Source organism: Megachile rotundata, chromosome 12 (genome assembly GCF_050947335.1).
Source record: "Megachile rotundata isolate GNS110a chromosome 12, iyMegRotu1, whole genome shotgun sequence".
Classification (NCBI taxonomy): Eukaryota; Metazoa; Arthropoda; class Insecta; order Hymenoptera; family Megachilidae; genus Megachile; species Megachile rotundata.
In genome coordinates this window covers 9,651,207-9,675,850 of record NC_134994.1, presented here as the reverse complement: position 1 = coordinate 9,675,850, position 24,644 = coordinate 9,651,207, and the positions used below count along the sequence as shown (strand labels likewise).

Sequence of the window (24,644 nt, the reverse complement as noted above, 5' to 3'; positions counted from 1 at the left end):
CTATGTTGGAATTTATGAATTTTCCCATGTGGTAATTTATGAATTTGTCTATGTTGAAACTTATGAATTTGTTCATGTTGGAATTTATGAATTTGTCCATGTTGTAATTTATGAATTTGTCCATGTTATAATTTATGAATTTATCCATGTTTATATTTATGAATTTGTCTATGCTGTCACTTACGAATTTGTCCATGTTTGTATTTATGAATTTGTTTATGTTGTCACTTATGAATTTGTCCATCTTGTAATTTATGAATTTGTCCATATTATAATTTATGAATTTGTCTATGTTGTCACTTACGAATTTGTCCGTCTTGTAATTTATGAATTTGTCCATGTTGTAATTTATGAATTTGTCCATGTTATAATTTATGAATTTGTCCATGTTGAAATTTATGAATTTGCAGACGTGAACATTTACTTTGTGAATGCAAAAATTTGTGATTTTTTAAGTCCCTATTAAATAGCAATTTGAAAGTCCATGAATTTGTAAGAATACAGAAACTTAAGACCGTAAAGATTTAACCATCTGAAAATAGAATAACACATAAACTTCTAGAATCTTTAAAATTCTCCAGTAATTTTCTAAACCTCAAACAGCAGAACACATATGCAAAATCCCTATCCGCATAAAAGTCCCACCCTAAACACCTTGACTCTGCAAGCCGATTCCGCGCCAAGTACAGACTTCAAACAGTCCTCAAACAACAGTCCATATCGCAGTAAAAGTACGAAGAGTATTATAGAAGAAGTATAAAATTGCGAAGGTTTAAAATTCCGTCATGGAAAGTTCGATCGATATCCGAGCTCTGCAAATCCGATTCAAACGAACGAATGAAATGAAACGGACAAGGCGATTGTTATATCTGTTAGCGGTGGATAACGAGGTACAATGACACTTGTAACTCACCATGATGACCGTGCACGTGATGCGTGTCCGGCAACGGCTTGCCCGACAGGTAGTCCTGCTTGCAGACGAACTTGTTGTCGTCCAGGACGTAGAGCTCCTCTCCGGTGCTCATCTGCTTCCGACATACCAGGCAGGTGAAGCAATTCAAGTGGAAAACCTTGTCCCTTGCCTTCCTCACGAGGTCCTGGGGGCTTATCCCTTGGAGGCAACCGCTGCATTTCGTTCCGTATCGCCTGTAACAAACGTACACCCTCCATTTTACATATCTCATTTTTACTTTCATTTCACAATTTTGGGAATTATTGTTGATTGAAGGGGTGTTGAATTTGGGGGACTTGGGAAATGTGGAAGGTGGGAAATCTAGGAGTTGGGAAGGCTAGGAGTTGGGGAATCTGGAAGGTAGGAAATCTAGGAGTTGGGAAGGCTAGGAGTTGGGAAATCTAGGAGTTGAGGAATTTAAGAGTTGGGAAATTTAGGAGCTGGGGATTCTAGGAGTTTGGAAATCTAGGAGTGGTGGAATCTAGGAGTGGTGGAATCTAGGAGTTGGGGAATCTAGGAGTTGGGGAATCTAGGAGTTGGGGAATCTAGGAGTTAGGGAATATAGGAGTGGTGGAATCTAGGAGTTGGGGTATCTGGGAGTTGGGGAATCTAGGAGTTGGAGACTCTAGGAGTTGGGGAATCTAGGAGTTTGGAAATCTAGGAGTTGAGGATTCTAGGAGTTGGGGTATCTGGGAGTTGGGGAATCTAGGAGTGGTGGAATCTAGGAGTTGGGGAATCTAGGAGTTAGGGAATATAGGAGTGGTGGAATCTAGGAGTTGGGGTATCTGGAAGTTGGGGAATCTAGGAGTTGGAGACTCTAGGAGTTGGGGAATCTAGGAGTTTGGAAATCTAGGAGTTGAGGATTCCAGGAGTTGGGGTATCTGGGAGTTGGAGAATCTAGGAGTTAAGGAATCTAGGAGTTGGGATATCTGGGAGTTGGGGATTCTAGGAGTTGGGGAATCTAGGAGTAGTGGAATCTAGGAGTTGGGGAATCTAGGAGTTAGGGAATCTAGGAGTGGTGGAATCTAGGATTTGGGGTATCTGGGAGTTAGGGAATCTAGGAGTTGGGATATCTGGGAGTTGGGGATTCTAGAAGTTGGGGAATCTAGGAGTAGTGGAATCTAGGAGTTGGGGAATCTAGGAGTTAGGGAATCTAGGAGTGGTGGAATCTAGGATTTGGGGTATCTGGGAGTTAGGGAATCTAGGAGTTGGGGACTCTAGGAGTTGAGGAATCTAGAAGTTTGGAAATCTAGGAGTTGAGGATTCTAGGAGTTGGGGAATCTAGGAGTTGGGGACTCTAGGAGTTGGGGTATCTGGGAGTTGGGGAATCTAGGAGTTGGAGACTCTAGGAGTTGGGGAATCTAGGAGTTTGGAAATCTAGGAGTTGAGGATTCCAGGAGTTGGGGTATCTGGGAGTTGGAGAATCTAGGAGTTAAGGAATCTAGGAGTTGGGATATCTGGGAGTTGGGGATTCTAGGAGTTGGGGAATCTAGGAGTGGTGGAATCTAGGAGTTGGGGAATCTAGGAGTTAGGGAATCTAGGAGTGGTGGAATCTAGGATTTGGGGTATCTGGGAGTTAGGGAATCTAGGAGTTGGGGACTCTAGGAGTTGAGGAATCTAGAAGTTTGGAAATCTAGGAGTTGAGGATTCTAGGAGTTGGGGAATCTAGGAGTTGGGGACTCTAGGAGTTGGAGAATCTAGAGTCTGCAAACTTGAGGGTTCGATGAAGAATGTGAGGGTTTGGAGCATTCGGAGAATTTGGGAACTAAAGGTTTGAGGGTTTGAAAGATTTGGAAATTTCTGAAAATTAGAGAAATACAGGAATTTGTGGATTTGTAGAATTTAGGATATGTGGAGAATCTGAGAAGCTTGGAAATCTCCGAAATTTGAGGACCATAGATTTGAGAATTTTGCCAATAAAATACGAATATCCCACAAATTCCTCCAAAGCACAAAACAGTTCCCTACGCTTCCTTCTCACACTCCAGCCCGAAAATAATATTTAACGAATAAGTACAAAATGGAGAAGTAAATATACCGACATCCAGGGAGTTCAATAAACTTCCAGGTGCATTGCATAACTAATACTTGAGAGAACATGAATCGCGACTCGTAAAATTCACTTTTCTGTCATTAATACTCGTTTTGTCTTTTTTTTTTTTTATTTTCGGTCATAAATTCGTGGACGAGTCGATGCCTCTCGAACGAAACGAAAAGGAAAGTCAATGTTACAGGACGACGACGTTTATTGAGCAGGGAACTTACAAGTCCTGTCATTAAGCCGCGCGACTCGCGAACGTCGATAAAAGAAATATGACGCTTTTAAACAGATAGGACTTTAACGTACCGATAGGGCATAAAAAGTTAAAACCCTTCAGTGCCGTAAAGGCGACTGGTGGTTACAAGCCTGTTCAATATTTTTCCTTCTTTTTCCTCGCGGTTTGCTACGTCCTACTTGTTAATTTCATATTAGTCGTTTATTATTTTCTATCTTGCCTTCGAAGCACCGATTCGTTCATTTTTTCTTTTTTATATGTTCAAATGTACAAGTACGAAATATTTTTAATATCTACCATTTTTATTAACTATTTTATATCCAGACAATTGCGGGTACTCAAGATTTTGAATCTTAAACTTCATTGTTTTTTTACTCTGACAAATAGCTATTAAAAAGTTAACGATTTTGCAGCGTATATTGAATGACACTAGCATACAAAAAATGTGAGTATGCAAGAATTAAAATACAGAAGATCGATCGTAAAAGTTAGCCTAAAAAGTCGATCCATTTAAAACCACGGCGCCATTTAACTTACCAAAGGTTGCACAGCAACATACACTTGAAATGAAATACGAAGTTTCAAACATATCAAATTTTGTAGAAAATGTATTATTTATGTAATACATCTAACAAAAAATGTTTAGGTAGTTCTACACAAGATCAATGTTGCCAGTGCAGAGCAACATTGTAACTTGAAATAAAATGCAAAGTTGATTTCATTGCAAACATATCAAATTCTATAAAAAATGTCTAATTTATGTAATACATCTAACAGAAAATATTTAGGTAGTTTTACACCAGGTATCAGTCGATGCTGCTAGAGCAACATTGTAACTTGAAATAAAATGCAAAGTTTCATTGCAAACACCGAATGAGTTAAAAAATATATTATTTATTACACAGCTAATTCAATCAGTTTAATACACTTGAACCGGCAAGATCTTAGAATAAAAAAAAGTGAAATAAATTCGGCAAGTAGCAATAAAAGAAATATTTATGCAGTTTATCCCGCCAGGTGTTGCAGAGTTCGAGTTAATAAATCTGAGCGAAACGATTCGTCTGTCCGATCCTCTCGCGGCCATATTATTACGGAAGCATCGGAGCCACAGACTTGCAGCTAGTAATTCCGATTGCTTTAATTACAGGAATCACGCGATTAATTATAGCAATTACCGCAATCCCTTAGGGCTGCCGCCTTTCGAAAGTAAATATATCTCAATCGATGCCTACTCCTCTCGCACTTCCGTTGCATTCAAATTCCCTGTGGATGTCTGTCGCGGAATTTTCCTGTCGCTTTTCCACCTATAGCTACGTGTACGTGTATAATACACAGGTATCGGTTGACCCGATTCGCGACCCTCGCCAGCTGCTACCATTTTATTGCTATCGCGTTTCCCGACGGAAACTCGCGTCCAACGTGACCGGCGACCCACATTGCTCTAATATCGCCGATTCTTATTCGACGCGAATCGAATCCTGAAGAAAACTATACGTTGACGGGTGCAAACGGACGGTAACCGATCAGATACCTCGCGAGCCAGTTTCCCTTATTTAGGAATCTGAAGTTAACTGCAATGCTAGACTGGCGAGAGTTTGGACATTTGAGGATTTGAAGGAGTTGGAAATTTCAACATTAGGTAGTTTGTAAATGTAGAGATGTAAGAATAATTTACAAATTAACTTATAGATTTCTGTATTGTCTAAATAAAGTAAATACGAATGCCCAAGTTAGCTAGCCATCGACCCTACTCCACAATTGCCCAGTATTTAACCCTCCCTAATTAACCCCACTCCCGACCTTCAATTTCGAAAACTAAAAATCCACCCTCCGTAATAAAGTAATTTCCCTCTCAACACCTGCATCGAAAAAAGCGATCGCCTAAAGAAACGATACTCCCATATGATAACTAACATCAAAATGGGCCACGGCCATTTTGTATGCTCAGAAGAGGTAACAAGGAGCGAACACAGCAAATTACAAGTATTATTCTCGTTTATCGATCGACACGGTCATCTATAACTATTACACCGCGTACTTACGCGAACCATCCTATAATCAACCGGCACACTTTTTCAAAGTATTCATCAAGCTGTCCAAATTAGCAGTCCTAAGCTCAGTTCCCTAACAATCTTCTCACGGAAGCAGAAGCCGTAGATATTTCTTGACCAACGGTCATTACGCTGCCAGTTTCGCTTTCTCCCTCGTTCAACGTGTCTATCCTCCTCTCGTTCGCTCCTCTCCGCTCGTGTAATCCCTTTCGTCTAATTACAGGAATTATTTAATTAATTATAGCAATTAGCGGGCCCGTGTCAACTTCCACGAATGCATACGTCACCGTACAGCCGGTCACTCTTTTTTTTCTCGCCCCGGTACACGCGGTTCGGAAGACGCGCGTCCGATTTCTTTTTTTTTTCCTCCGTATTTCTTTTTCTTTTGGGGCTCGCGCGAGGGGCAGCAGCCCGGCTCCTTCCTCGTGGAAGAAAAAGAAACGGAGGCCGGCCGTAAAAATCATTAATAGAAAGGCTTACGCGGTGCTTTCGTGGCTCGTTCGTGTGTGAGAAAGCGGACCCGAGGGGCAATCAGAGGGCAGAAGAAGGGGGTGTGGGCCCCGTTAAAGAGGAGAGCGTAAAGAGCCTGGAATTCTGGCGTGTAGCAAGAAATATAGGACAGCCGGGTCTGGATAAAAAAAAGGGGGTGGGTCCCGGCTACGATTTGCCACGGACCCTACAGTTTATGTATGTGGTGCGTGCTCGAGGTTCCACGGGGTCCCGTGGACGATCCACCATACTTTCCTAGACATTTTCTTTCTTTCAAAAAAATTTACAAATCTAGTTCTATATTCGCAAGCTAAGCTGAAAGTCACAGCAATCTAATCATTGACTGTCTTATTTTTAAACATTGTCTTCATTTAACATCCTTAATTTGTACTTTGATGGAGGACAATTTGTGATCAAGTTTTGTATGACACGATGAAGTTACATTCGTGAGTTAAGTCCAGAGACATTGAGCAAGCTAATCATTGATTACTTTGTCTTATCTTTAGTCATCGAAGATCATTGTCTTCTTTTAACATTTTTAATATGTGTGTACCTTGATAGAGAACAATTTGTGATCAAGTTTTGTATGACACGATGAAGTTACATTCGTGAGTTAAGTCCAGAGACATTGAGCAAGCTAATCATTGATTACTTTGTCTTATCTTTAGTCATCGAAGATCATTGTCTTCTTTTAACATCTTTAATATGTATGTACCTTGATAGAGAACAATTTGTGATCAAGTTTTGTATGACACGATAAAGTTACATTCGTGAGTTAAGTCCAGAGTCATTGAGCAAGTTAATCATTGATTATCTTGTCTTATCTTTAGTCATCGAAGATCATTGTCTTCTTTTAACATCTTTAATATGTATGTACCTTGATAGAGAACAATTTGTGATCAAGTTTTGTATGAGACGATGAAGTTACATTCATGAGTTAAGTCCAAAGACATTCAGCAAGCTAATCATTGATTACCTTGTCTTATCTTTAGTCATTCAAGATCATTGTCTTCTTGTAACATCTTTAATATGCACTTTGACAGAGAACAATTTATGATCAAGTTTTATATGGAACGATAAAGTGAAGTTAACTTAAGAACCTGAAGATTAGGTACCTTAACAATACCTCAAATTTATTGATCAATTTTGAAAATGTTCATGGATGATACATGTTATACATTGTGAAAAAGGGAATAAAATCGATGAAGTATCCATCACACCTTGACCTATTAGAGAAAACGCAATTACGTTCCAATTCATTATTTCTGTGTAAACATTCGAGCAACGCGGGTAGCGCAAACGCCCCGTTCCGTCGCGCATGCGCGTTTCGTGCGGATTACGCGGCGATAAAGGGAATAAACAACCGCGATGTAACTCGTAAGGCGGGAGTCTAATTACGGGAATCCAATTAGCAAGCGTAAGCTCGAGCGCTTCCGTGCTCGTTCGATTCGCTATTTCGTCTGATTCCACGAAGCGACCGAGAAGAGTCAAGGTGACGACACGTTTCATACCGAACGTTCACGATTTCTCGCTGTAATATCGTGCTGTAGGATCGTAACGCGAACGGATCGGCCGGTTATCGGGACGAGTTTCAGCCGAGTGCCGATTAATTCGTGAAATATCGTCGATTACGGTCAACAGAGGGTTGAAGGCATGCTTACGAAACGATTCATAACAGTTATGCTAATGCACAGCGCGCTCGAATACGCGCGGCACCGCGACACGCCGTTTGCATAAAATACCGGGAGCCGCGATCAAAAAACGAATTTGGACCATTCCTTTTCATCTCCGATTCTTCCTTTTCTTGTTATTCCTTCAATTTTCATGGAGTTGTACCGCGTTCTTACTCGTTATTCGCCGGATAAGGAACGCGCAAACGATCCTTAAACAATTCTCACACGAACGCGATTATGTTAGTCTCTCTCCACTTTCCGTCTATTCAAAGGGTCAATTAACAGAGAACAAAAGCAAAATTGGTTACGCCCTTTCCTTCTAGGGTTTAATCCTTCCGGTAATTCGGATTAGACCTCGACTTGCAAATTTGACAATTCAAGAAGAGTTAGGTATTTGAAGATCTTTTTGTGGAACTTCTAAGGTACACTTGAGTTACACAGTGAGAAATATGTAGATTCATAAAATTGAGAATAGGAGACTTTATGAAACAAACTTGCAGATTAAATAATATCATCCTTATCCCTAAACCTCTACTCCAACCGAGGCGTTGGATTAGACTCTAATTTTGTGTTAATGGATTAAGATCCATTATAAAAAGAATAAAATGAAGCATGAGTGACCTACGAAAAGGAGGCAAACTCTCGTGTGACGCAAGAGTCGGTGGTTGGCAAAAACGTAGCCCGTGCAACCACTCATCGCGATTATATGTACATATGTAGCATTGCCGAACCTTCCTGGAAGGGAAACAACTCGAGGTCTCTCTGTTGCTCCTTCTCCTTGTTTCTCTGTCTGTCCGACCGCGCCGGCCCCGTCACGCCCAACAAACTTCTCCTACGGTTCGTAGCGGGCGTCACGCCGCATTTATAATGTTTCCACGTTCGAGTTTCGACGGGTCTACTCCCGAGGAGGCCAGCACCGCGGGTGGAAAGCAAGGACAATGGAGCTCTCGTCGGCGCCCTTTCGTGCCCGCTCGAGGAAAGCCGCGGCGATCTATGATTGCCTTCGATCGTTTCGCTTTGATTTCCAACAGGGACTAGCCAGCTTCTAGCGTCTGGCTCGAGTCTGTTTTCCCCGTCGGCTTCGAACTTTACTCGTCTACCACGGAGAAAGGCTACGCAACTCTAACGGTAGACGAAATGACTCATGAGATAACGTTTCTAATTAATCCCAACTTTCTAACGATCCGATCGTTCGATACAGTTTGATCTACCAATTAACCCTGTGGCGACCGTAATCACCCGTGGAGAATGATGCTGTTCTTTTCGGGTGTGTTCGTATACTTTCGACAATGATGCATGTTGTTATACAAGTTGATCACTACGTTGTATTCAGTACATGGTGCACTAGATATATTTGCCATGCATTGTATTTACTATGTGATAGACTATCACGTGTTGTATTTCCACGCGGTTTAATTTCACGCGCTATAACTCATCGCGCTGTATTCGCCACGCGTTGTAGTCGCTACGTATTGTATTTTCCACGCGTTGCATTCGCCACGCAAGCTATTTGCCACGCGTTGCATTCGGAACGCTTTATAGTTCCACGTGTTGTACTTCCACGCATTATAATTTCACGCGCTATAACTCCACGCGCTGTATTCGTCACACGCTGTATTCACCACGCGCTCTATTCGCTACACGTTGTGTTCACCACGCGCTGTGGTCGCTACGTGTTGTATTTTCCACGCGTTGCATTCACCACGCGCTGTGATCGCTACATGTTGTATTTTCCACGCGTTGCATTCACCACGCGCTGTATTCGGTACGCTTTATAGTTCCACGTGCTGTACTTCCACGCGTTATAATTTCACGCGCTATAACTCCATGCGCTGTATTTGCTACACGTTGTGTTCACCATGCGCTGTGGTCGCTACGTGTTGTATTTTCCACGCGTTGCATTCGCCACGCAAGCTATTTGCCACGCGTTGCATTCGGTACGCTTTATAGTTCCACGTGTTGTACTTCCACGCGTTATAATTTCACGCGCTATAACTCCACGCGCTGTATTCGCCACGCACTCTATTCGCTACACGTTGTGTTCACCACGCGCTGTGGTCGCTACGTGTTGTATTTTCCACGCGTTGCATTCGCCACGCAAGCTATTTGCCACGCGTTGCATTCGGTACGCTTTATAGTTCCACGTGTTGTACTTCCACGCGTTATAATTTCACGCGCTATAACTCCACACGCCGTATTCGACACACGCTGTAATCACCACGCGCTCTATTCGCTACACGTTGTGTTCACCACGCGCTGTGGTCGCTACGTGTTGTATTTTCCACGCATTGCATTCGCCACGCAAGCTATTTGCCACGCGTTGCATTCGGTACGCTTTATAGTTCCACGTGTTGTACTTCCACGCGTTATAATTTCTTGCGCTATAAGTCCACGCGCTGTATTCACCACGCGCTCTATTCGCTACACGTTGTGTTCACCACGCGCTGTGGTCGCTACGTGTTGTATTTTCCACGCGTTACGTTCACCACGCAAGCTATTTGCCACGCGTTGTATTCGGTACGCGTTATAGTTCCACGTGATATACGCTATAGTTCCACGCGGGCTATTTACCTTCTGCTGTATTCGCTCCGCGTTGTACTTCCATGTGTTCTAACGTCCCACGTTGTATTCGCCATTCCTATATTCATCACGCGTTGTATGTACCATGCGTTGTGTTTGCTACACGTTGTATCCCAACACACTGCATCCACCATACATTGCATTTGCTCGTTGCACCTGAGCTCGTATTTGTTACGCGTTGTACTCGTCACGCGTATCTCACCATATATTTATTACGTATTGTACATCAACTCGTATTTGTTACGCGTTGTCTCGCATTTTATCTCACCGAGCAATGTGGCAACGCGTTACAACCATATTTGCATACGCTCCTCACCGTTGTTTCGCAACGGGTTGCGAATTCTTGCCCAATTTCCATCCCTGATATAACTAGAATCTTCCATATTTCACTTGGGCTACTTAAAAACAAGTACAGCAACCATATACAGTAATATAAAACGAGTCATGTACAATCAGTTGCGACAACGCTGTCGCAGCATGATTTATTCGCAAACAGCGGCGTAGCAATTTCTTGGCGACCCGAAGTACAACACCTACTACAGAGCGTCATCATTAATAATTCCAACGGACTGGGTAACGATGTAACTGCATTCTCCACGTAATTCGGTGAATATTCCCGCGGCAATTTACAACTCGATAAGAGAGAGAGAAAGAGAAGTTCTCGAGGAGGGAATCTCGAAACTCGCGGACGGGCTGGTAGCTCGACAGTTAAGCGGAGCATTCTAAGAGCCGTTGGATCTGGTGACGCAGCATCCCCCTAGCTTTGGAGTTAATGTTTTCATCGGCGTATTTCGACGACCCGGTGGACCATATTTTAAGGTAATAATTTTCTCGGCGGGTACACACCGGGCCATCGACCGCAAGATACGGCAGTCGAGGCGGCGCTGAAACGGGGACATCGGTCCTTTTGATCCTGGTCCCTTTCGGGCCCCCACGGCCCATTATCGACCTTTAAGGACCTTGCTGCGACTCGTAGAGCCGGTTACCATAACCGCGTACCGTTCTTTTCGCTCCGATACCTCGGACCTCCCGGAGGTGTTACAGTATTCCCGACAGCGATTCGCTGAAAGAAAGGGGGACGCCTTCGATTCGAGAAACGACATCCGATAGATTCGTCGCGTCGTGGGAATCGATTCACCTTTCATCCACTGTCTTCCATGAATTCGACTGATCCGAAGATTCGTCTCGCTTCGTCTACATCTTCTAATACCTAATCTCACTAACTCTTATTTTCTTTCATTTTTATTTACGTTTAATTAGAACTGTGTATATTTAGGTGTCGGTAGATGCTGTGGAACAGTCATGAACAAATTTATTGCGCTCAGGACTTTCGAGCAATGGAGGAGATGCAGTCTGCAGCCGTTAAGAGATGCATGCATATTTTCAATTCCCAAACTGCGAATGTTTTGAATTTGCACCTTGAGAATATGGAAAACTTGAGAACTTGCGAACTTACAAATTTGAGATAGAAATTGAAGGATATAAGAATGTGAGAATTTAAAAAGATTTAAAATATTTGCAAATGTGGAACTATGGAAGCTTCCAATTAAAAAAAATTTCAAAGGTACAAATCTAAAAATGACAAGAACTGAAAATTTCCAAAGTTGTAAATGACAAGAATTGAAAATTTTTAAAGTTGTAAATGAAGAAGTGTAAGTACATAAAATTTGTAAATTGCAAGATGAAACGTTCGGGAGCAACATTCACACGTGTCTGCATCGACATCACTGATCGAGAACACGGATAATTTGCGGATCGAAGTTTGTCCGCGCGTCGAGTAACGGTGATAAAGAGGATAATGTTAATTAACGGGACGGGCGAGAGTTATTTTTGACCCCGAAAGCTTTTCTACGTCGTTCGAGCGTGGCCACTTCTCGCGCTCGTCTTACATCTAATGAATTTTTCATCGAGATGAAATGCAAAGTGGCTCGTAAAGTATACAACACGTTCGTTATACACTCGTTCGTACAAGTATCAAAGGGCCCCCCTTTTAAACGCCTTCCCCTACCCACTTTCTGCTTGTACACGGTCCTTAGTTATAAAGGAGATCGTTCATCGCTTCCAGAAGTCACGAAACAGAAACGTCTCTCTGGTAACCGGAAAGGTAAACGATTTCATTCGCCATCGTGAACTTTGCCAACCCTTTTCCCTGAAATTAACTTTTCTCTCTGGCGTCTTCTTACTTCAATTTGGCATTTATTATTGTCTAATGTACTAGCTAAGACTGTTGATTAACAGAAATGTTTATAGAGATGTTTATTTTATTTACAACTTTAATCTGAATCTGATTTTTAATCATTTTTTATTAATGTCGATAATGATAAGTTGTGAACAAATATTCGTTGAATTTTTGTAACAAAATATTGTATTTAAATATTATTGAAGAAAGTTTCAAGAACTCCCTCATCGATTAATCTGAAACTGATTTTTAATCATCCTCGATTAATGCCATTAATGATAAGTTATGAACAAATATGCTATTCTTGTATTTTTATAGCAAAATATTGTACGTAGATATTATTGAATTATTATAAATTTCAAAAACTTCTTCATCGATCACAGATTAATTTGTCAACGCACAAACTCGATTAATATCAATAATCAATAATCAAACCAGACCTCATTGTCCGACATTTATTGCGATCATGATTTTCTGCGTGCGTATTCTTCGGTTCGTTACGTGTTAATTAATAAAAAGAGGAACGGAAAAAGAACAGCTAAAGACACGACAACGCCCTGTCACTCAACTCCTAATTAACTTAACTCCCCGCTAGTTTTTCTGGCGCGATTTCTTTTTGTCAAGCTGCCACAAAAATCGCGCAGCGAAACATTTAAAACACTTCCATTCAAAATTCTAGTCGCTTTAAATACCTGGGACTATGATAATTTGAAGAGTTCGTAGTTGCAAATATAGAGCAAGCAGAGAACGTAAATTCGAAAGAAATTCGAACTAAAAATTGTATCATTGAAGCAAATTGTAGAGCATCGAAGTAACCTGAATTCGAAAGAAATTCAAAGTAAAAATTGTATCTATGGAGCAATGGAGGTGCATTGGAGATGAAGCAAATTGTAGAGCATCGAAGTAACCTGAATTCGAAAGAAATTCAGAGTAAAAATTGTATCAATGGAGCAATGGAGGTGCATTGGAGATGAAGCAAATTGTAGAGCATCGAAGTAACCTGAATTCAAAAGAAATTCGAATTAAAAATTGTGTCATTGGAGATGAAAGAATTGGTAGAGCATGGAAGTATAAGTAACTTAAATTTGAAAGAAATTCGAACTAAAAATTGTGTCATTGGAGATGAAGCAATTGATAGAGCATGGAAGTATAAGTAACCTAAATTCGAAAGAAATTCGAACTAAAAATTGTGTCATTGGAGATGAAAGAATTGGTAGAGCATGGAAGTATAAGTAACCTAAATTCGAAAGAAATTCGAATTAAAAATTGTGTCATTGGAGATGAAGGAATTGATAGAGCATGGAAGTATAAGTAACCTAAATTCGAAAGAAATTCGAATTAAAAATTGTGTCATTGGAGATGAAGGAATTGATAGAGCATGGAAGTATAAGTAATCTAAATTTGAAAAAAAATCGAACTAACAATTGTATCAGTGGAGATGAAGGAATTGATAGAGCATGGAAGTATAAGTAACCTAAATTCGAAAGAAATTCGAATTAAAAATTGTATCATTGCAGATGAAAGAACCTGTAGAGCATCAAAGTCTAAGTAACCAAAATTCTAAAAAATTTCAAACCAAAAATTGTATCATCGAAGCAATTGGTAGAGCATGAAAGTATTTCATATTTTCCCGCGCAAATGTCAAGGTCCATCGGGTTATCAGGAGCGGATGAAAAGTTTGTTGAAAGTTTCCACGAAAACGATCCACCGGGACGGTTCTTAAAGTCGTTGATAACACCGGACACTTTGAAAACTCTGGTCACGCGTTTCCTTTTTTTTTATCACGCGATTTATTCGCAACGACCGCACGCTGCCTAGCCACTCCGACTCGACCTGGGACCATCAATTTTCGCTACACTATAAATATTCGATACGAAGTCCGTAAATCAACGTTCGCAACAACGCTTTACGACGTGACTGACGTTCTTCCACTCCTCTAAAGATCCCGCTTTTTATTTCGCTTTTCGACCCGCAAGAAGCGTACTCGATCGTTTCGAGATTAGTTCCGTCTACTGTTTTATCCACGTTTTTTTTTCCGTTTCGAACGAACTACAAGATTCTTCGAAGGTACCCGTTCGCGACCGGTGGTCCTGTGATCTTCACGAGCACACCGTGCAACGTTTTTCTTCCATGTCCTTTTTTCTTTTCGCGAAGTTGCTCCATTAATTAAAGTCCCGTTTCTTGCGTGATTTATGCTAAAACCTGATGCTTAAGGGCAGAGAGGCATTTTCATTTTTCTATTACTCTACATTATCCTCGAAATCACCCAAAATCTCTGCAATCTATAGAATTTTTTTGCGAAGCTATATTTCGTACATCGAAGATGAAGCTTGCACAGAGGATATTCTTCGCAAATATCTCGTTAACTATCAATTCTACGACAAGAAACGTGATTACGAAATTTGTAGCTCAGAAAATTCTTTACAAAAGACGTTCTATAAGATGTTTTTGTAGAAGTAACCATTTGTGAGATAATATCGTGCGAATTTACAATCGAGGATATTAGGTCGTTATGTATAAATGCAGGAAAATGGTTACTTTTATGAAAAAAACTCGTAAAACCTTTTTTGTAGAGAATTTGTTAAGCTATAAATTACGTAATGGGTGTTTTTGTCGTATAACTGACGTGCAACGAGATATTCACGATTCGAAGTTTTTTTAGCTCTGATCCTCTGTAAAGTTGTAGGGTTTACATCGATTTTGATATATTGCTTAAAATAAGGACTTGGTATATTGTCTGAAATGAAATATATTGCTCAAAGAAAAAACAAAATAAAATTCGATATGTCGTATAAAGAAGAAATAAAAGATATAACATGAAGATGAAACAAAAGAACATAGAAAAATATGTTAAGAATTTTGAAGTATGCTAATTTCCCTAAAATCGATTGTAACGCCGTTCATGATCGATCTAATCAGGTGATCTCTGCTCGAAAGTAAAATCGTGCTGGGCTTGTCTCGGAAAATGTCAAGGCCTCCCTTCCATTCGCGAAATGCTTTTTTTGTCGCTCGAACAACTATCCTTTGACGCGTGCAGAAAGAAACAGAGGGCACAGATATCGACCGACAAATGTCGCGCCGATTGTCTGCTAATTCATCGATCATAAATCTTTCGATTTCCTTACGTGTTGACGAGCGAAACTGGTTGTGCCACGACTGTTTATCTAATTATGCAAACGGGAAACAGTTTGACGTTGCGTTTATTCCTTGTTGGTTTTATTTTATTAGAAAACAAACGAAACGATCTGCCATCGATATGTATGGATTTTATTTGTTAATCGGACAATTATCGGAGGAGTTGGAGTAGAAACCGATGACTCAAGCGTTGTGTATATTATGTATAGGCACCTTGGATATTGACGCGTTGGATATCGGCGCGTTGGATATCAACGCATTGGATATTAGCGCGTTGGATTTCCATGCGTTGGATTTTCACGCGTTGAATTTCCACGCATTGCACTTCCACGCATTGTATTTCTACGCATTAGACTTCCACTCGTCGAATTTACAGGCGTTAGATATCGATGCGCTGGATTTCGGCGTGTTAGATTTCGGCGCGTTAGATATCGACGCGTGGGATATCGACGCGTGGAATATCGACGCGTTGGATATCGACGCGTTGGATATCTACGCGTGGAATATCGACGCATTGGATATCTACGCGTGGGATATCGACGCGTGGAATATCGACGCGTTGGATATCTACGCGTTGGATATCTACGCGTGGGATATCGACGCGTGGGATATCGACGCGTGGGATATCGACGCGTGGGATATCGACGCGTGGGATATCGACGCGTTGGATATCTACGCGTGGGATATCGACGCGTGGGATATCTACGCGTGGGATATCGACACGTTGGATATCTACGCGTGGAATATCGACGCATTGGATATCTACGCGTGGGATATCGACGCGTGGAATATCGACGCGTTGGATATCTACGCGTAGAATATCGACGCATTGGATAACGACGCGTGGGATATCGACGCGTGGGATATCGACGCGTTGGACATCGACGCGTTAAATATCGACGCGTTGGATATCTACGCGTTGGATATCGACACGTTGAATATCGACGCGTTGGATTTCAACGCGCTGAATATCGACGCGTTGGATATCGATGCATTGGATTTCGGCGTGGAGGTACAACCGAAGGTTAATTCATTACACGTTTGCTTTTTCATAAACATACACAGTGATTTAAATTGCAGCGTTCAGCCCTTCAACCTAATCCTTAAATCTAGATTCCTTAAATTGCATATCATTTCGCTGTTTTCGTTAAATATATTTTTAATTCTATCCTAAGTGACTTTCAGTCAGATAGATAATTTGCAGAAATTTATTTTTAATTTTCTATATGGTAATTTGTGTGTTAATCAGTAAAGACAGAAGAGTGAAATATCACAAGTACCTGAAGAAGTCCTCCCTGCAGAAGAGCTTCGCCTCCCTGGAGAAACACTTGTCCTGTAACGTGGTTCTGCAGTCGAAACAGCGGACGCACTCGACGTGCCATGCTCGGTCCAAAACATTCAGCAGGTACTGATCCATAATTGGTTTCTCGCATCCTGCACATGACAGGAGCATCGCCAAACCTCGTCTCCCTGCTTCGAAAAGAAAGAGCATCGGTGAATACGGCAGCTCGCATGCGAGCATGTGTGCTTCGTTCATCTCGAATAATTTTAACCCTTCCTAAGGGTGGTCATAATCGATCGGGTATACTGAGCAGTGGTTCCGACTTAACATTTGAAACTCGTTTTACGTTTCTTCTTGTACAAATCCCTCACTATTAGCGATATGACTTATTTCAATGATTAAATGAAAATTTGTACATGTGATCATATATAAATTTCTACATATGAAGACTTGTACATGTGATCACATATAAATTTCTACATATGAAGATTTGTGACTTATGTGATTGACATGAGTTATTAAAATGTTGTGTTAGATGATTTGATAGAAACAGTAAAGGAACATTGATGAAGGTAAAGATAGCCATAAGTAAATGGTAATAATTTTACTTATTAATAATCCAGGACTTTTCGCACGTATCGAATTTATGTCGCAAAACAAGTTCGGAAAAAATCGGTCCAGAAACGTCGGGTAGAGAAAAGTTGATGAAACGCAGGTGCGATCTGACGAGGCGTTTTAATTTCAAACACGAACTCGACATGGTGCGAAAAAACGAACGGGGGAAAACATGGAAAATTTCTACGTCCAATCGTGTCGTATTTTCAGATCGCCTTATTTTTATTTCGCAGTCAGTTTTGCAAATGAGGGGAAAAAAATGTTGAACGTTATATCTCGTCGATTATTCCATCTCGTGTTAATGTTGACAGTAAATTATGTACATTAATGTTATACGTATTTAATGAAAAATGTCGTATCGTTCTAGAAAAACCGATGTTCGATTAATTATACTTAACTATAGTATCAATATGATAATTATAGTTCCGCTATAATTAGGAAACGGTTCAAGACAAAAGCAACACGTGTTCGATTACATCTGGACGTATCCCATTGTCGATTAAATTCAAAGTCGTCGGAAAATCGGTTGCACTTGTCGTGTCTGCGCACGTGCATAACGAACCAACGATTGTATAGTAACTTTTTTGTTAATTGCAACGCTTTGATTACCGTGTAGACTAGGGTACTGTATAGAATGCAGCTCAGGCGTGAACACAGAAGTAAGACACCGTGCAACTTCTTCGTCATTATTGTCGTACTTGGGGGAAAAAAGTGTTACTGAAACAACTAACAGCGAGGAGTTTTATACCGAGTGTGCATCGTCATGTTAAACATCGATACATTGTAGGTCGTTGGTTGGAATATCGGGGCATTATATTGCCACGCGTTGATATTGATGCGTTAGATATCGGCAAGTTGGATTTTGACGCATTGGATATCGGCGCGTTGGATATCGGCGCGTTAGATATTGGAGCGTTGGATATTGACGCGTTAGATATCGACGCATTGGATATTGGCGCGTTGGATTTCTACGCGTTGGATATCGAGGCGTTGTATTTCTACGCGTTGGATATCGACGCGTTGGATTTCTACGCGTTGGATTTCCATGCGTTGGATATCGACGCGTTGAATATCTACGCGTTGGATTTCCATGCGTTGGATATCGACGCGTTGTATATCTACGCGTTGAATTTCTACGCGTTGGATATCGACGCGTTGTATATCTACGCGTTGAATTTCTACACGTTAGATTTCCACTCGTCGAATTTACACGCGTTGGATATCTGCGCGTTGGATATCTGCGCGTTGGATTTTTACGCGTTGGGTATCGACGCGTTGGATATCGACGCATTGGATATCGACGCGTTGGATTTCTACGCGTTGGATTTCCATGCGTTGGATTCCCACGCGTTGAATTTCCACGCATTGCACTTCTACGCATTGTATTTCCACGCGTCCGATTTTCACTCGTCGAATTTACACGCGTTGGGTATCGACGCGTTAGATATCTACGCGTTGGATTTTTACGCGTTGGATATTGTCGCGTTGGATATCGACGCATTGAATTTCGACGCAGAGGGTACCGACGCGTTAGGTATCGATGCATTGGATTTCGGTGCAAAGACAATCGACGCGTTGGATATCAACGTGCTGGATATCGACGCATTGAACATCGGCACGTTTGATATAGACGCGTTGGATATTAACCAATTGTATCATTACGCGTTATACACCAACAAATAGTATCACAATGCATTGATCCTCGTCTTAATATCACCACGTGTTGAATATCAACATATACCACCACACATTGAATATCAACCTACTATATTACCACGCGTTGGACATCAACATATTGTACTATATCATCGTATTATACCATCACACGTTTCAAATCTTTTCACACAACTCAATATATATCATCAAGATTTTACCGTTCCTATCCGTCGGTGGCAATATAACGGGAACCTACTATGTATAGAGATATTAAAGAAAGATATAGGGGTGATGATTGAGTAAATGAGAGGTTAAGTAGAAGATGCTCAAAATTCAGCCATACCGTTTAACGCGACTGTCACAGTGAAAGTGAACATATGTAGTCAGACAAGTTGAAACTTTAATTACCTATTAACACGTTGTCTATCCTGGTGAAATTAGATATTTGAAGACATATTAAACTGTAATTAAGTTAATTTTGAAACCTTCAAATTTATCTCGTAATTGATATAATTATGGTATTCAATATTTTTGTTTTACTGTTGTTAATTATTAAATTATAATCGAGTTAGAATTGAAACAACAGAAACAGGAATCAAATAAAAGATAACAGAAATAATCATCAATACATTGTACATAATGTATTAAAAAGAAATTATACAAATTAAAAAAAATAATACATGAATCACATGGAGACTCAACCACTAGATAATCATCTACGACAATTTTTGTATAATGCTCGAAATTTATACTTGAAAAATCCTGACAATCGACGATATTAAATTTAATGATCGTCTTTATGGTTTTATGATTGTTTGTCAATGGTCATCAAAGCGTATACTCCAACGAGTCTACTCGATTCGTTGTTAATTAACATTCGCGAACGAGATTGCCCTTTATTACTCGATTCAACTTGGTCTCTCTCTCGCACTCTATTTCTCCATTTATTTCTAAATCGTTCTCCTCTCTCGACCTCTGACTTCTTTTTTCGCCATTATAAACCCTGTAGGGTTCACTCCTCTCTTTTTTCCGCGGTTTCCACCAATGGGCGGAGTTCCAACCCTGCTGGCAGGGTTGTCAACCTAGCAACCCTTCTCCCACCCTTCAAGTCTGACCTTGCGCATCTCATCTCCCTCCGTTTCGCGGGAGGGCGAGAAGAAAAAAGGAGAAACACGAGTCGAACCGAGCCAACCACCCCGCGGTTACCTCAAGATTTAAATCGTTCCAACGCGAAATCGACTTACGAGTAATTTCCACGGTGAAATTGGGTTCCCACGAAGAATTTTCTGTTTTACGGGATGTGGCGTTATGCTCGTGATTACTATGACAACCTTAGCTGAACACGAAATAACGAGATATGACATCAAATACATTCTTACTCATTTTACAACTATCATTTAACAAATAACGTATAATATCGGTGCATTATATTGCGATACGTTGATATTAATGTGTTAGATAGCGCTGCGTTGGATTTTGGCGCGTTAGATATTGGCGCGTTGGATATCGGCGCGTTGGATATCGGCGCGTTAGATACCCGCGCGTTAGATATTGGAGCATTGGATATCGACGCGTTGGATATCGACGCATTTGATATTGGCGCGTTGGATTTCTATGCGTTGGATTTCCATGCGTTGGATATCGACGCGTTGGATATCGGTGCGTTGGATATCGACGCACTGATTATCGACGCGTTGGATATCGGTGCGTTGAATTTCAGCGCGTTGGATATCGACGCGTTGGATATTGGCGCGTTGGATTTCTACGCGTTGGATTTCCATGCGTTGGATATCGACGCGTTGGATATCGACGCGTTGTATATCGACGCGTTGGATATTGGCGCGTTGGATTTCCATGCGTTGGATATCGACGCGTTGGATATCGACGCGTTGGATATCGACGCGTTGGATATCGACGCGTTGGATATCGACGCGTTGGATATCGGCGCGTTGGATATCAGTGCGTTGGATTTCGACGCGTTGGATATCGACGCATTGATTATCGACGCGTTGGATATCGGTGCGTTGAATTTCAGCGCGTTGGATAGCGACGCGTTGGATATCGACGCGTTGGATATTGACGCGTTGGATTTCACCGCGTTGGATTTCGGTGCGTTAGAAATTAATGCGTTGGATGTCAGCGCTTTGTATTACTACGCGTTGGATATCGGCGCGTGGGATATCGACGCGTTGGATATCAATGCTTTGAATTTCGGCGCATTGGATATCGTCGCGTTACATATCGGCGCGCTAGTAATTCTTGTACACAACAAACTAAAAGTTTGAACATATAAAATGCCGGTAAATATTTTAATAATATTAACAATGATAAGCGCCTTCGAAAAACTTGCAACTTGTCCATAGCGCTAAAAAGCATGAAACAGCTGATCTATGACTTCAGTATCAAATAAACTTTATACCATAGAAAACTATGAACACTCTATACCATAATTATCAATTTGTCGCGCAAAAAGCTTGAAAGTGAGTAAATTATTTTGGATATAAAAATGAGAAACGATCGGACATAGGTATTGAAACCATCAACCGCATCCTGCTTCGCGGTGTAAGGATTAATTGACAAACGACTAACGAAGTAGCTCGCGAATGTAAAAGAGTAGAACATCTGTCAGAAATACATTCCCTGATAATCCAGCCAACCTTCCTGCTTGTTAAGTCAGATATCACGGGGCGATTTCACGGCTTGAATCTGACGAAAAAAGGAAAAAGGCGAAGCCGGGAGAGAAAGATTTCCTGGAATCGTCCAAACCAGATCAGGATTAAGCGTACGTGATACGAGAACCCTTGGACGGGCAAACCGAATACGGGACTCGATTAATCCAATTCTTTTCTATCAACCGTGTGACGCGTGCCACCTTTTGCCGCCGTCATTTTAACCTATACGAGGTCCAAAATGAAATACACCTACGCGTATGCTCGTTTTATACCGATTAGAATTTCTGAGTATAACTTAATCAATTTTATAACGTTTTAATCTTTGAGAGGTCATGTTAAGACTGTGAACTTAAATGAAATATACAGTGACATGATTAATTGCTTTTTGAGGGGATACACTTTATGTTTTCTACGTATTGGCACGCATAAAATTGTCATGAGTGGAGATAGTTAAGTTGACAAGTTTTATAGCTCGGAGATATTATGTGTTGGACTACCATATGTGGAGTTGTGCGTTAGATCGCTGTTTGTGGGGTTAGCTCGCGTTATATTGCCACGCGTCGAATTACCACGCGTTATATTGCCACGCGTCGAATTAACATGCGTTATATTGCCACGCGTCGAATTACCATGCGTTATATTGCCACGCGTCGAATTACCACGCGTTATATTGCCACGCGTCGAAGTACCACGCGTTATATTGCCACGCGTCGAAGTACCACGCGTTATATTGCCATGCGTCGAATTACCACGCGTTAGCTTACCACTCGTTAGATTACCACGCGTTATATCACCACGCATACGTATTACCACGCGTTATATCACCACGCATACGTATTACCACGCATTAGATCTCCATGCATTATATCGCCACGCGTAGATATTACCACGCATTAGATCTCCACGCATTATATCGCCACGCGTAGGTATTACCACGCATTAGATCTCCACGCGTTATATCGCCACGCGTAGGTATTACCACGCATTAGATTTCCACGCATTATATCGCCACGCATAGATATCACCACGCATTAGATTTCCACGCATTATATCGCCACGCGTAGGTATAACCACGCATTATATCGCCACGCGTAGATATCACCACGCATTAAATCTCCACGCATTATATCTCCACGCGTAGGTATTACCACGCATTAGATCTCCACGCGTAGGTATAGCAACGCGCTGCATATCCACGCGTTATATCGCCACACGTAGATATTACCACGCATTGGATCTCCAAACGTAGGTATAGCAACGCGCTGTATATCCATGCGTTATATCGCCACAAGCAGATAATTCTACGCGTTAGATTACCACGCGGTATACCTATACATTAGATCACCACGCGTAGATATTGCCACCTATTATATCGCCACGCGTTGGATCTCCAAGTAGGTATAGCTACACGTTAAATCGCCAAGTGTACAGTCATGGTCAGCTCTATCTACACATTAAATTACCACCCATATCTGTAGATAACTACATTGATTCATAATTTAAGCTCGAAGTAAAATCCACAGTTAAAAAATGATACCCTAAATAATTCACAAGTACAATTTATTCTAATTAAAGATTTCTATCTATTACAGATGTAATAGTTTTTTTTCAGTCATAAAAAATAATAAATGAGATGTAAATGAATAGTAGCATACGAAAATTAGTGTCAATGCAGAGCGTCAATGTCGAATCTAAAAGGTTAATTGGTTCAATAATTAATACAAGACAACGAGCAATCCTCACGGTGAATTGATAATCGATAGGTAGGATTGCGGGTGGACGTAAATCCACGAAGTCAAGTGTGATCCGATACGTTCAGTGTCAATATTTTTCTTCGAGCCACCCTCTGGAATATGGTAATACGCTCTCTCTGAAACCCTTTCGCGGTTTAAGTTCGCGCGCTATCTGCGCCGGGGTCTTGAAAGAATAAAGAACAAAGAATGTACCATATAATGGAATACCGAAAGTGCGGGATGAAATTTTAATCTACATAATTTTTCACCTCTTTTCCTTTAGTGCTGAAAATTTTAAACCGTTTACAAATATCTTTCGTTTTATGAAAATCTGAGTGCGATTTTAAAAGCTTGTGTATGTACATATGTTCAAATTAGAACATATTCCAAAAGTCATAGAATTTATATAATTTGTACACATGTTTAAATTAAAATATATTCTAAAAAAATTTATCGAATTTGTTAAATGTAAAAATTTCACCCTCTTGGAATTTAGCTGAGAAAGTTTGAAAATTGCAAATTTTATAATTTGGAAATTTTTAAGATGAAAAGTTTGAAAGTTTAGAAACTGAAGGTAATCCTCCGAATAAAGGAACACCCCTTGTTTTAAAGAAGCCTACATACCAGATGATGTATGTGGGTCACAACTGGACCTCTACCTCATGGTTAATTCACCCTCTTCTGAGCGTGTAGCTTAATGAACGAAAAAAGGGGTGTAGAAGTATGGTACTTGTGCAGTCGTCGAGAAATGTTCATTTTTAATCGGTGACATAAACAGTTTTCGTTAATGTGACTGCACTGTGTCTTACCGTCGCTAGAATTACGAACCGATTCTACCCCCTCGAATTTTTAAATATGAAGTCAAAGTTGTAGTACGCTTTTTCTGTGAAATATTCAGCATAGACTACTTCGACACATATTACAGAATCTGGTACAAATTACTACCCTTAATATTTTCTGAACCATAAGAGCTGGTTCAAAAATTGTTAAAAATTGTACGGTAAAAAATGGACTATAACATAAAATTAATAATTTTGTAATTAAAGTCATATTGGACAATAAAGTCATGTTTCTATGGTTTAGAGTTTAGCACACAGGGTGGTATTTACTATCAAATATCTCATATAAAGTACAAATAAAAGATAAGAGTTTAATCAAGAAAAATTTCTGTATACAGAGGGTAAGAATCCCTTATTGCCTTTCAATTAAGATTCCAACTAAATGTTTTCGGCATAAATCATCTTGTCGAAAATAATTTCCGCATAGGTAACTAGGAAAAACTTTACAGAGATACATTAGATTTCGAAGTCTCCCCTTTTTTAGGTTGGTATTATTTTACAAGAAGAATAGC

At 40.6% G+C, this 24,644-nt stretch overlaps 1 protein-coding gene across 5 annotated transcripts in view; it reads right to left on the bottom strand.

Moving 5' to 3' along the window:
• The window catches only part of Lim1 (LIM homeobox 1), a 37,908-nt gene that overhangs the window by 10,647 nt on the left and 2,617 nt on the right, over positions 1 to 24,644 (bottom strand). For 3 of the 5 annotated variants that reach the window (XM_076537851.1, XM_076537848.1, XM_076537850.1), the window contains exons 2-3: positions 16,616 to 16,808; positions 914 to 1,146 (exon numbers count right to left, since the gene is read on the bottom strand). In XM_076537851.1, the coding sequence (XP_076393966.1) occupies positions 914 to 1,146; positions 16,616 to 16,788 (406 nt within the window). In that variant the 5' untranslated portion in view covers positions 16,789 to 16,808. Of the gene's footprint in view, positions 1 to 913; positions 1,147 to 5,270; positions 5,439 to 16,615; positions 16,809 to 24,644 lie in introns of those variants that run through there. The other 2 variants (XM_076537849.1, XM_076537852.1) reach the window with 2 other exon arrangements.